The 14,391-nt window shown below is 37.4% G+C and overlaps 2 protein-coding genes across 4 annotated transcripts in view; both read left to right on the top strand.

Annotated features, from left to right (window-relative positions):
• The first annotated feature begins 334 nt into the window (after positions 1–334).
• On the top strand, positions 335–1,299 carry LOC111428754 (uncharacterized). The gene is made up of 2 exons (XM_023064421.2): positions 335–554; positions 619–1,299. Exons 1-2 carry the CDS (start codon positions 468–470, stop codon positions 1,276–1,278), a joined length of 747 nt encoding a protein of 248 aa, XP_022920189.2. The 5' UTR covers positions 335–467; the 3' UTR covers positions 1,279–1,299.
• A 2,103-nt stretch (positions 1,300–3,402) lies between these two features.
• Positions 3,403–14,391, top strand: part of LOC111428753 (paired mesoderm homeobox protein 2B-like) — a 37,864-nt gene continuing 26,875 nt past the window's right edge. For 2 of the 3 annotated variants that reach the window (XM_071200234.1, XM_023064417.2), the window contains exons 1-4: positions 4,976–5,099; positions 5,215–5,264; positions 5,342–6,989; positions 11,903–12,099. In XM_071200234.1, coding sequence (XP_071056335.1) covers positions 6,677–6,989; positions 11,903–12,099 — 510 coding nt within the window. In that variant the 5' untranslated portion in view covers positions 4,976–5,099; positions 5,215–5,264; positions 5,342–6,676. Of the gene's footprint in view, positions 4,245–4,975; positions 5,100–5,214; positions 5,265–5,341; positions 6,990–11,902; positions 12,100–14,391 lie in introns of those variants that run through there. The other variant, XM_071200233.1, reaches the window with a different exon arrangement.

The following is a 14,391-nucleotide window of genomic DNA, read 5'->3' as shown; positions in this document are numbered from 1 at the left end:
TGGTTCTATGAACAACACAACACCACCTATACTGTGGTACAGTCTATATAAAATATTTAAACCTCGCATCGTGTTGTCACGTATAGGCACATGTATAGGCTATCTTTTATTCTGACTGTATCGAACCAGTGACGTCAATTTGCGGGGTAATAATCGATACTACAGAGGCATAGGGAATGAGGTAACCTTATGTTCTATAAACCTTGGCCTTTCTTGTATAGTATAGAGAACTTTTCTTTCATTCTTTATTTCATTAAAGCCAAATAATAACTCTTAAAATATAAGTAACTTCCATAGATACCCTTGAATTAAACAATTAATAAAGTTAATTTAATCAGAAAATACTTCAAAAAAAATGTCATTGAATCAACTTTAATCAAAAAGATCACTTTAGTTTATCACAAATAAAATCCAATATTTCACTAAATCACTAGATATATCGACACCTTCATATCGGAAATTTTAGTATGTTTATGTCAAGTACCGTTAACGTTCCGTTGGCTCTATTTACGGTAATTTTAAGAAGATTTATCGATCGATTTCGAGCTCCACAGGTATCCCTTATTATTAATTATCCAAATGATTTAAAACGACTTGTATATTAAAAATTTGTTATAGCCACATCTTGAAGTAGCTTGCAGAGCAGGAAATTTACTTCATATCTATCCAAATTTAAGACCAGTCGTTTATGTTTACATCATAATATCTTTAGTACGCTGCCTAATTGGAAATGCGGGAAGAGGAACGACGTGCAAATCAATTAAAATTCATCAAAAAGCACAAAAACGAAAAATTAGTTCAAAAAATTTTCCCAAAAACAGATTATCAAAACGTTCAGCTTTATCGTACACTTCATCTTTATGCGAAGATGAAAAATTAGCACCACCACGTCGCCATCATCATCATCATCAACATCATAGTGAAGAGTATAAACGACCTAAAAAACGTTATGATAACAATTTAAGTACGTACAGTTTGAATTCTTATTTTATACCGAAATTAAAAGATGATAAAAAGAATGAATCGATCCCTGATGATGAAACAAGAAGCGAAATCAGTATTAAAACGATTTTAAGCCCGAGGCAAATGATTTCGAGTGAACTTTCGATTAACACAAATACAACGTACATGCGCGGGGATTCACATAAAATTAAGAAGAATGATAATCGAATGATATCGAATAAAAAATCAAGAAATAAATCTGAAATAAATTACTCAATAAATAGAACCGGGAAAATACATTCTCGAAAAAATGTTATACGTAAAAAGAAAGGATGAAAATTAAATGATTCAGAAATATTTAGTTTTTTTTTTATTTCTGTCAATGTGGAATATAGAAGATGTGCAAAGTAAACAGTGTGATAAATGTTTATTATAGAGCGGCCATAGTTAGGATGATCCCGAGGGAACTGGTGGATGAATCTTAGAGGTGGAGCTTCCGCTCCTTGGACAAATTGCCGCGAGCCAAGATCAAGACCTGGGTACGGGGTGATCAGGAAAGGACGAAACTTTCCTCCACCAAGGTTTTCAATCAAAATCCCAAACCTTAAGAACTCTTCAAACTTCTCAAACTCATTAAAAATTTATTTCAATTTATTTAATATCACCATCGCTTCATTAAAAAAAAAATAATAAATCATTTTATGATTACTATTAATATTTGATAAGTTGAAATAAATCCTGGGAGATATTGAGATTGGGGTGGAATGAAATTTCGTCCGGGAAGTCTCGCAATCCGAGAAGGAGGAGATGGACTCCTGTCCCACGGCAATGAGGACAATCAGTCTCTTCCTTGTTCTTATTTCGGGGGGATATTTGTCTCCTCGGAATCTTGCCCTCTTGCAAACTCGAGCCTCATTTCTACCCTGTTCCTTCCTGTACCGTATTAGTACAAATTGCCACTTGCGCAGACTTCAAAACAGAAACAAGAACACGACAAAATTTTTGGATACAAACAAAGACGAAGACGTGAGAGCTTTGTATTTACGAATCGTATCCCAACCCGACGTCATCATTCCAAGTATGCAACCAATATCGCGATTTGCGTATTGCAATACGAATACTGTGATATTGGTTGCATATTCTACGATAATTGATTAACGTAGTGTAAATATCGAAAAACAACTTTTTACTAATGATAAATTAAAAAAAAAAGTAGTTCATCAGAGTAGCAAATATTTAACGGTTGACTGAAAGTTGGGTCCTCATTTACGGGTTAATTATTTCGTCGTGTTAATTCGGAACGGACGCGCCCCTTAATCGAATAAACGGGTCGACGATAAACAGACGAACGAGTTTGAGGGTAACCGGGCGCGACATACCGCTTTTAATAAGCCTCGCTGTTTTGGAACGCTCCGCCTGTTACTATATTGCTGTTGCTCTTCCTGTTACTGTTTACACCCGTTGCGCTCTCGTCGCGTCGTGTTGCGTCCGTCGTTTCGTCAACACCACCAACCCTGGCCACGCTTTGACAACGATGCACAATTCATAATCGCGGCCAAACAGATCAGAATTAACGCTGACGGACGTCGCGCTTTTGACCGGTTGTTTTTCGGACGGCGTCGTCGGTGCCAATTTGACGATTGAATCGTGAAGCGAATGGTACAGCAAACCGTTCGATCATATCCTCGCTCTTCAATGCCACCGAATGTGATTAAGCAGTCGCTTAGACATCAAGCCTCGCACGTGTCTTCAACGCCCGCGACACGTGTCACAACGACGTCCACCCGTTCCTATCATATCTGATGAACTATTGTTAATAACATGGCGTCAATAAATCCGCCCCGAACAAACCGGGATCGAGTGGATAAAATCCTTTGTAACTTTAGACACTTGTTTGCGTTGTCTCTCTAGTTGTTTCCGATCTGATTCTATCTATTTATAGAAAGGACAAATTGTTCCGTTTTGTCACGTGATGGAATCATATGATCTTTTGGAATTTGATACTTTATATTTAGGGGATAATTATCAATGTGTTTATCAACTTTCTTTCTATATATAGTGATACGGACAAACGGAAGAGAGAAATCATAACACTCTTCTTATCAAGACCAATCAACTCAGTTCATAACGCATATATATATCTACAGGGTGACGCACTAAAGCTTTTTTTGCATAGCTTACAACACCAACTTATGGTACTTGGATAATAAAGAACTCTGACACCAAACTTGATACTCTGAATAACAAAGAATTCAGCAAACTCAAAGCTCATCGTTCTAGCATTGCTGAAATCAGTTCACTCCATGAAGTCTAAACAAAGTAAGAACAAACGATCACCTTGTTATAAACATGTTGTGGTTTCGAGGCTCTGAGAACTGCTTTCAGAGGAGATCGAAATCCCCAAAACGCAACTTGATAACTTTGAAAGAAACCTTTTCTAGTTGGTATGTTATAACTTTTTATGACAAAGCCGATTTTAAAAAGATAAACTGAATTATACTGAATCATTTGGACTCTACTTAACCGATCCCATAAAAGTAAAATCTATTATTATGTCGTTGAATAACACACATACGGTTATGATGAAATTCCAATCTCTGTTCTAAAAAAATGCGTTGAAATTGCAGAAACCTTGAGCAGGGTCATAAACTGCTCTTTCAATTCAGCAGTATTTCCGATGAATCTGAAAAAAACTATAGTAAGACCGATTTATAAGAAAGGAAATAAGTCAGATTAGCGGCCAATTGCACTAATTCCTAACATTGCAAAAGTTTCTGAGGATCCAAGAACCAAATACTTAACCAGTCTCAAAACGGATATAAAAAAGGCAGATCTTGTAACCAGAACAATTTTCCAGTTATTAGAACGAATAATTAATAACAACGATCTTATCAGTTGATGGACCTTACTAAAGCATTTGACAGTGTCCACTATGATATCTTATTGATGAAGTTGGAAGCTGGACTGATTCAGATCTCACTTGTCAGAAAGAGAACAGCGGGTGGTCTCGTATGATCAAACTGGTGCTGAAGTTATTTCAGACTAGATAACGGTTCTGCGAAGTACCACAAGGATCAATATTGGGGCCTTTCCTCTTTATCCTATACATCAATGATCTTCTAGAAGTGATACTAATCCTTTTTGTTGATCACTCCACTGCAGTATTAGATCTAATGTTCAATGGTACAAAACTTACCTGCAAGGAAGAGCTTGTTCATCAGCTTTCATGGAAACAATATATTAACCATCTTACCATGAAGATAAATAAATCGTGTTACGCACTATGGACTATTTCGCGGTTGGTAAGTGTGCATGTGGCTTTAAGTGCATATTACAATTAGGCATATTTTCTCCTTGCCTATCAAGTCTCCTTTATTAGACAGTGCAAGTGTAAAACTAGAACTAACACTATACCTGGAACTAGAATCATTCCGGTTTAGCCGTGCGTCTCTCAAGACGGCTAAACCCGAATGATTCTAGTTCTAGGTCTAGTGTTAGTTCTAGTTTTAATTGTTATTCAGCATTAAGTTAAACGTTTAGGTTAAATATTTCATTACTAACAGTGAGGTACTCAAAATTGAAAAGCTGTCGTTGTAGCCATAGGCTCTCTAGTTCTTAGTATTTTGTTTTAGTGTAAGCAATGAGTTTCTGTCTTTAACTTGGCGAGTCAATTTACGCAAAATATCTTCATCCTTTGTTATCAACAGAGACATAAAGGAGAGAGGTAACGGCCAACCTGAAACAATGCATTGGAACGTATCATATCTCTAAACATTTTCTAAGTGAATTTAAAACTTCCTAGAATGTTTAAGAATGCATAAGATATTTTGAAGTTTCAAAAACGTCAATATTAAAAAATTCGATATGAAGTTTTTATTTACTTTTTTTTTAAAACTAACTTTAAAAAGAGTTACAAATTAATTAAAATCCTAAAAAAGATTTGCTTGTTATGTTTTATTTAATTATTTAAAAAATTGGGGATAAATCTAGGGGATTTTAATGTTACTAGATTTAAGTTGTCTCCAAATTCGTTTTTGACATTTCTAAATGTCATTTTTTGAGAAGAAATTTTTTTAAGATTAATTCAAGTAAAAGATATAAAAAATCATGAAATTTTATGAATTAAATGAAACCTTTTTATGGATTAAATAAATTTGGTAAGGATTTTTTTAAAGAATTTTATTGGTATTATTTGTTTTTGGTTTGATTTTAAAAACGTCAAACAAACATAACCTTAAAATTACTAATTTTATTTTTTATTTTGCTTTTTAGAATTAAAATATACGTTTGGGTGAAAAATGAAGACAAAGAATATTTACGAGGTAAAAAAATAAAATTTGTAGTTATAAATTATAATTGGTGTATACGAATTGTTTAATTAAGAAGACAACTTTTTCAGATCCATAGAGAACCAGAACGAAGATATTCTTGTGTGCGAGGGAGTAGATTGGACGAAGACTATCACACCAAAACGGAGTTGCACAGGGTTGGGTTGTAAGAGAGGGAAAAAGAGCTCCTGGGGTGACACTGGGGAATTCCTTTGGTGCGACCGAGGCCGAGTCGTCCTTCCCATCGTAAATATGGGAGCGAGTAAGCCCGGGGCGAGAGAGCAGCATCGGGACGGGGTCGTCGCGAGCCATACACTGCGGACATAACGGGCCAATCTCCTCGGGGATCGCAAATTGATGTCTGGATATCCAATTATTTAGGGGGGCGCCGGGTACATACGATTCTAATTCAATATTCGGCGCGCGAGCCGCGTTGCGACCACCGACGCCGTTGCTTCTTGATTTTTAAGCGCCGGGACGCCGCGCCGCCTGTTGTCCTGCTATTTCCCTCCAGGACCAACTCGGTCGTGTCATATCCCGTCGAGAACGTGATTCACCCTCGAGAACATCCAACCCGTCTTTTTCACTTTAGAACTAACATATTGATCTCACACTTTTTTTACAACTAACTTTATTTTCTAATCAATACATAAACTTTTAGGTACATAGAAAATAATCAATAAATAATCAATTCAAGAAGTAAATTAAATTGTAATATATCATATTTGTTTTTGTGTTACCTCGATATAACACATTCATGGATGGATGAAATCGATTTGTGTATTTTATAGAATTGTTATTGTTAACCCTCTAAAAACGCAACAAGTCGGGGTCGTAATGTCTGTAGTGACTCAAATCTCGATGAATATTTAGTGTCTAGAGTAGTAAATATAGTGGATCATCTACAGGTGGAATGTAAAGGGGTAGTTATGTTAGGGGTTGAGATGTTTCTTTGGTGAAGAAAGAAAGCGGAAGTGCCGAATTTAATTCGGTCGCGAAAAATTTTAATATTTCCTCCCGTTTGAGGGGTAGCGTCCGCAGGCGACGGTCGTCGTCGCGCGTTTTGCACGAGGCATCGCGACGGCGACGTCACCGATGTTAGCGAATGGGGCGCCGCGCGGGGAAAGCGCGCCGCGACGCCGTTGGTAGAACGGGGGCGATGGTCGGTGGCCACGCCCGCGCAACCCCTGGCCACGGGAAAAACGACCCACCCCTTCGGAGGGCCCGCCGTGTTATTGAATTAAGCTTATCATTTGATTTCGACCCTGCCTGATAGTCGGTCCACTGTTATCGAAACAGCGGGACTTTGAAACTTTTGTGGTTCGAAACGAAAAAATTTCGAGAATTTCGAAAAAATTCGAAATAAAATTTCAAAAGAATCGGTGATCAAAATTCGGGATTACGAGATGGATTACTCCTACTTGAACCAAGCTGGATTCGACTCCAGCTGTCTCCAAGGTGGAATGGATCCAACGGCTCTTGGAAACATGCCGTGTTCTTACGGCGACATAACTTCTTGCAGTCAGATGTCTCAAGCTGCGTATAGATACACCGCCGCGGCTGCAGCCTCCATGTCCAGATCTTACAACCCCACGACCGGATCTTCCATGGGGGTTCATCATCCAGGTGCTACATCCCAATGTGCCGTTATGGGCGCTAGACCCCACGTTCAAGACGTTCACCGAGCGACGATGTTTCCTTCATCGATGAACCTCCAGAGTAAGTTATCAATTTTTGACACTTTCTGATTTGATTACTTTTTAATAAATTTCTTCCGGTTGTTTCTTCGACGCGCCGCGACGCCCGCCGGGTTGAGACTGACGAGTGCCGAAGGCGCGGACGGGTTCTTTTTCTCATTCCGGGGCATTATAAGGCCATAACTCAGTTGTGCCGGCGGTAACAAGGTTACACCTCGACCTTACCAACTACACTTCGGCACGCCGTTACGGTGGCGGCGGAGAAGGAAGGAGGTGGGACCGGCGGGTCCAGGGCGGGGGCGGAAATTAAATAATTTAATAGCCGGCGAAAGTTTATTGTGAATAATCTAGTTTGCCGCGGCTTCCACATCCGGGGGTTTACCACCGACACTTTCTTCTCGCGCCGATCCCTGAAGACATCTTGATAGAGTGGAAGGGGAAACTGTTTCCGATTTCAATTCTAAGGATGGTGATTTTCGACTTATCTCTAAATGAAAATTTAATAAATGCCAAACCGATTTCATGGTGGTAAAACAAAAAAAAAATGAAACGAACGAACAAAATTAAAAACAAAAAACTGTTTTTACCCTCGACGCCCATGATTAATCGGCGCATATAGGTAAATAATTGACCGCGCTTGGTCGTGTGATCGCGTATGCACATAAAATAGGGCCATAATTGTTTCCTCTCGTATTATGACATCCCCCAAAACCACGGTTCGTGTACTATTCATATGTAGATACCGCGCTGGAACCACGATGCGAAAACCGGAAACCAAGCGTCTCGCACACTTACGATGTGGTGAATTTAGTTAGAATGGAATTTATACGATACCGTCGGCTCGATTTAGTTCCGGCCGTTTTAACCATTTTAACGGTAACGCCGTTTTCTTGCAAATTTGCGGTCTCCTCACGTCGTTATCATCGAACGATTAAATTTTCAATTTCTTAATCGACATGAATTATCGGGAAGTCATGGAGGCGGACATTTTTCCTTTCGGTGCGTGCACAGGCGTCGCGACGTTGGAAAAGGGAGCTTTCGACGATCAATATAGGCGTTTCTAAGCTTTCACGACTCTCTCCCTCTTCCTCGAGAAACTTTAAATGGCGGACGAGTCTTGGAGTTAAGGGAACGAAAATTAAAACGTTAACGGAACCAAATTTAATTAAAAATTACATCATACTTGTATTTAACATAATTTCAACCCAAAATTATTATTAAGTTTTATAGAAACGCTTTCGTTATGGTATATTTAATTATATTAATTCAGTATTATTGAGAAAAATAGTCTATAACATCGATTTAATGAATGATGTCAACAATTCCAAATGACGAAGAAAGAGCTCGATGCAAGGTAATGCTTTCCAAAGGCGAAGAGACCAAAATAATTTTTTAGGCACTAATCCCTGCGATTGTGGATTTGATCAGAAATGGTAGAAAAAATCAATGGTTGCGCCAAGATCAGAGGAGAAGCGCACACGACTTCATGAATAAAGACTTCCACAATTAAAATGACAAACTGAATGGGAAAGATGATAAAACTGGGTTTATCCATAAAAGACACCAAATTAATAAAGGAAAAGGATGTTACAAAAATGGGATAAAAAGTGCATAAAGTTACAATATAGGGAAAAATTCTTCTTGTCGATCTTGTCGATCTTAGCCTATTTTGAAAGCCATCGCCATTTTGTTTTATTCCACATCTTGCTTCTATAGTTGATAATATTGAGGGATATACATACTGTCTCGTTCTAGCAGATACATATATTGTCTTGTCATATTTAGTTTTGGGCACATATTCACACATTGACGCAAAATCTTTCTTTTTTTCTTGTTAACAGTCTAGCAGTATTAAGGATTGATATATTTAATATTTTGTTTTTCTTGCCAAAGTGACAGATCTTACTGCTACGCTCTGATGGCTAAGTTTTATTTGCTAGACGTCTTTTTCTCTTGATCTTGTGGTGTTGTTATCCAAAGTAACTAATAAGTCAAGGTAGACCCAAGCTGTTCTTACAGGAAGGCTTTCTTTGCAAGTTAAGTTTTTTTTTTCACATTTCGCATAACATTTCGAGTGTCATATTGAAAAGGAAGCATGATAGTATTCATAGTGGACATATTCCTTATTGAAATCCAGAAGTTTTCGAAACTACAATAAAAGAGAAAATCAACAGGTTTGCTGAAGACGTTTCCTAAGAAAATGTAAAATACACAGAAAAATACATCACAACCCAATAATATAAGTCAATTTGACTGGATTATAGAAAGTGATGAAAAAAAATTTGCTGCACTAACCAGAAAAAGAAGTCAAAATGATTACTCCCTAAAAATCAATTTGGATTTAAGGAACGTAGAGGAGCTACAACGAGCTGCGTGCCTTATTAGTTCTTAGGAACTGGTCGAAGAGAAGATAATTATCACTAGATAGTATTATTAGATATATCATTAAACACAAAGTCAGTTGAGTTAGGGTTTTTTGTTCTTAACACAATCAAGTCCAAAAAGAGAGAGAATTCTTAATGTGTTGATGAACATGAATAAAAATTATTCACATTCAAAGAGTCACCACTTTTTCTTAACTTATGAAATTGATTCTGCCGTTTTTGGAGCCAATTAACCCATTATTTTGCCCATGGTTACAAATTTCTGCTAAAACTTAGCATGAAACATCCAGAACAATCATTTGGGTTTAGCCGTCTTGAAAGACGTGCGGCTAAATCCGAATGTTTCTAGTTCTAGGTTTTGTAACTAACACAAAACGTGATAGTGCTAGTGCAATACCAGAACTAACACTACAATTAATTACACTTAGGCCCACTTTTACCACTTCCTGATAAATTTATCCGATAGATAAATCCAGTTGTTAGCCAATGAGAGCGCTTAAAACCGCCGTAACCATGGCAACTATCCTCTAGATAGTTTATCAGGAAGATGGTAAAAGTGGGCCTTAATTACATATAAAAATACATACAGTAAATTTCACTTAAAATGCAATATACAAAAATATATTTCCATATTTACTTTGTCCCACATAAAATGCAACATGTCTGAATGTTTCTAGTTCTAGGTCTAATGTTAGTTCTAATGACAGCGGTAGGTAGCGCTAGTTAACATAAGATATCGCTATGTTACATATTTTTATTATACTAAAACTAGAACTATCACTAAAACTAACACAAGACCTAGAACTAGAATCATTCGGGTTTAGCCGTCTTAAGAGACGTGCGGCTAAACCCGAATGTTTCTAGTTCTAAGTCTAGTGTTAGTTCTAGTGACAGTGATAGGTAGCGCTAGTTAACACAAGATATCACTATGTTCCATATTTTTATTGCACTAAAACAAGAACTAATACTAGACCTAGAACTAGAAATATTCGGGTTTAGTCGTCTTGAGAGACGTGCGGCTAAATCCGAATGTTTCTAGTTCTCGGTCTAGTGTTATTTCTAGTATTGCACTAGCACTGTTACTAGAACTAAGATTAGACCCAGAACTAGAAACATTCAGACATGTTGCATTTTATGTAGGACAAAGTAAATATGGAAATATATTTTTGTATATTACATTTTAAGTAAAATTCACTGCATGTATTTTTATATGTAATTAAAAAATGTTGATGTTTTATTCTCTCCCTGGACTAGTTAAACGTTAAAAGAATAACATTAGGGGAATGGGAGTCATCTTTTGGTAGGACGGCGTCCATCGTATCCAATTACAACACCAATCTTTCAAAATCGAAGCTGCACACGCTGCGTCGTGTTGCAGAACCCCACAAGATCATATATCTTGTCGCGTATCTCCAATAAACAGCAACGAACGTATTCCACGTTTCCAAACTTGTTATTGCTGTATTTATTATTCATCCTTATTAAAGTAACGATTAAATATCTTGTTAATCTTAAAATAATTTGTGTGTTTTAGGATATCAAAAATGTTCCTTTTATTTTAAAAGGTAGAAAAGTGTCGAACACCTGCAAATTTGTTTTCGATATAAAATTGTCTCTTCACGGTGCTAAAATCGAAAGAAAATTGCACGGTACGCTTCCCCTTTATTTTCATTCGATTTCGAGCGGGTAAATGTTTGCACCCAAAGCGGCGTCTCGCCCCACAGCGATAGGCCCTTTTTTCTTCACCTTTTTTTTTTACACTTTTCATTTTTAACCGCCACGTTGTCGACGAAATCTCCAGCTTTTCAATTTTACATATCTTCCCGTCCTTTTTACGTCTAAAAGCGGATAATAAATAGCAGCTTTGTCTTCAGTGTCTTGTTATTTTATTCTTTTTTTTTTTCGACACGAATAAAATGAATAACTTTCGAGAATAGAGAAACGTTCTGAAAGCGTCTAACTACAAAGTACACCGGTCGTGGAGGGCAATAATGAAGGTTTGTTTGCTCAAGTCGGTAGCACGTAAAGCACACAAAGATGTGACGGTCCGAAGCCGTTTTCTAGAGAAGAGAGAGAGATGGAGAAAAGGGGAGTCGAACGACGAAGTGGAATCGTTGGGGTAAAAGTGGTGCAGGATAAAACGCGCGGGGGATGAAGAAACGGAGAATTCGGAAGCCCCCGTGGCAGAATTGATGTAAATGCACATTGAATTTTTATCGTCGAGTTTTACTGTCGCAACATGTAGAGTAACTTTATGGTTGAGAGAACTTCTTTTACGGCGCCGGGACGCGAACTCGCCGTGTCTTTCTGCGGCCAAAGAAAGCCCCCCGATATATCGAAACAATATAAATCTTTTATCGCCTGCGAATATTCAATTTAACAGCAAGTCGGATTGGATTCGAGACGATTGCTTCAATTCTTATACGGGATTTTATACAAACTGAATGAAAAATCATCGTTTATTTTATTCCTACATAACAATGATGTTTACATTTAATATTTTCATTAAATTTATTAAATTAAAATTGATTCAATTTCGTTAAATTTCCAGGCGGACTCCCATATAAAGTATATCCGGGACACGACGGAGTCTTGACCGAGAAGAGAAAACAGCGACGCATAAGGACGACGTTTACATCGGCGCAACTGAAGGAGCTCGAGAGGGCTTTCCAAGAGACCCACTATCCCGATATTTACACGAGGGAAGAGATCGCCATGAAAATCGACCTAACGGAAGCCCGGGTACAGGTAAGACATTTTCTTATATCATTTCATCATTTTTTTTTATATACATCAAAATATTATTTTATATTCGCTTGGTTTTTGTCTTTCAACTACAAGTTATATATAAAGCTTTATTGTTTGTGTGTTAAGCGGACACGTGGCGATCATACGCGAATGAGTAGACTTAAATAGACGTGAAAAACGGAACGGATTTACTTCGAGTAGTCAATAGCAGTATAGAGATGGAACGTTTCCGTGAAATCGGTTCATTGTCGGCCCGTTTGTTTTATGAGCGGCGTCAAATCGCTGATAGATGGACGCTGTGCGTCGCCATCCACTTTACTTAATGAGGTGCGTCGCGAAAAATGAACCGAAGAAAGACTTTTTGAGAGAGAGTTGACGCAGCAGGTGACTTATATTGATGAAACGGGGTTGAAATTGTAACACCTGATGCTTGCTTATACGTTATAGAAGTTTTTGATGTTTTATCTTATCATTTTTTTGATTAGTACCAAATTACATACGGTGTATATCAAAACATTATCGTTTACAGTTCAGTTATGTTAGGAAACGAAACTTAACGAAGTTTTACGTTAAATCTCGAAATATTGAAGGCAAGTAGTAAAGTAGGTTTCAAAATCAACATCAGATGATGTTAAACAAAAAATTCCACCTAATAAAGCGGAAGTTGCTACAATATGATGACCAGTTTCAGGTCAAACAACCTTAATTAGTCAAAAGATCTATAATTTCATCTGATAAAATCGAGTTTGCTTGCAGCTGAGGTGCCACAAAATGTTGACAAGTTGATATAATCTTAATTATGGAGGTTCGACCGCAATCAACCTTGACTTAAATTTGTTGAAAAATCTGCAACCTCATTTGATGAAGCCGAGGTTGCTTGCGGCCGAGGGGCTACAAAATTGATGACCAGTTTTAGATAAATATAATCTTAATCACTAGGCCTTGGTCGCAAGCAACCTTGGCTTAATTGATCACACGATGTATTTTAATCCAAATCCTTTCTTTCTTGACACCATTGATTTTGCAAATGGATTTTTGGAATAATTTTTGCCAAATTTTTTTTCATTCCCAATTTTTAATGTTGAAAACTTTTAGCTGAGCGCTTCTGAAATGGCCTCAAAATGCGGGAAACCTTGAGTCATTGATATAACACTGTGGAGTAGTCTAAGTTTTTCCTAAAGACACTTCACACACTAATTTCATAGAGATTCCTATATACATACCAGTAGTTAGTGTTAGTTCTACTTTTCGTTCAATAAAAATATGCCACAATCTAACGTTGAATAATAATAATTAAAACTAGAACTAATGCTAGACGTAGAACTAGAAACATTTGGGTTTAGCCGCACGTCTCTCAAGACGGCTAAACCCGAATGATTCTAGTTCTAGGTCTAGTGTTAGTTCTAGTTTTACACAATCACTAGAACTAATACAAGACCTAGAATTAAAATCATTCGGGTTTAGCCGTCTTGAGAGACGTGTGGCTAAATCCGAATGTTTCTAGTTCTAGGTCTAGTATTAGTTCTAGTTTTATGGCAATAAAAATATGCAATGTAGTGTTGTCTTATGCTAATTAGCATTAAGTACCACTGTCATAATAACTAACATTAGACTTAGAACTAGAAACATTCAGGTTTAGCCGCACATCTCTCAAGACGGCTAACCCCGAATGATTCTAGTTCTAGGTCTTGTGTTAGTTCTAGTGATAGTGTTAATGCAATACTAGAATTAACGCTAGACCGAGAACTAGAAACATTCGGATTTAGCCGCACGTCTCTCAAGACGGCTAAACCCGAGTGATTCTAGTTCTAGGTCTTGTGTTAGTTCTAGTGATAGTGCTAGTGTAAAGCTAGTCTTCAGACGCACCGGTAAACCCGATACTTTCTAGTTCTAGGTGTAGTGTTAGTTGTAGTTTTAGTTCAATAAAAATATGCAATATAGTGATACCCTATGCTACCTACCACTTCCAACCACTGTCACTAGAACTAACTTAGACCTAGAACTAGAAACATTTAGACATGTTGCATTTCACTTGCTGTATCCGAGGTCAAGTCAATATAATCTTAATTACTGGACCTCGGCCGCAAGCAACCTCGGCTTAATTGGTCAAAAGATGTAAGGTGTATTTTAATCCAAAATCTTTCTTTCTTGATACCATTGATTTTGCAAATGGATAATTTCGGCGTCATTTTCTTTCATTCCCAATTTATTAGGCAAAATAATTTTTTTGTGTTGAAAACTTTTGGCTGAGTGCTTCTCAAATGGCGTTAAATGCGGAAAACCCTGAGCCAT

The sequence above is a fragment of the Onthophagus taurus genome, chromosome 11 (assembly GCF_036711975.1).
Source record: "Onthophagus taurus isolate NC chromosome 11, IU_Otau_3.0, whole genome shotgun sequence".
NCBI classification, from domain to species: Eukaryota; Metazoa; Arthropoda; class Insecta; order Coleoptera; family Scarabaeidae; genus Onthophagus; species Onthophagus taurus.
This window is presented reverse-complemented; position numbering and strand designations above follow the sequence as displayed.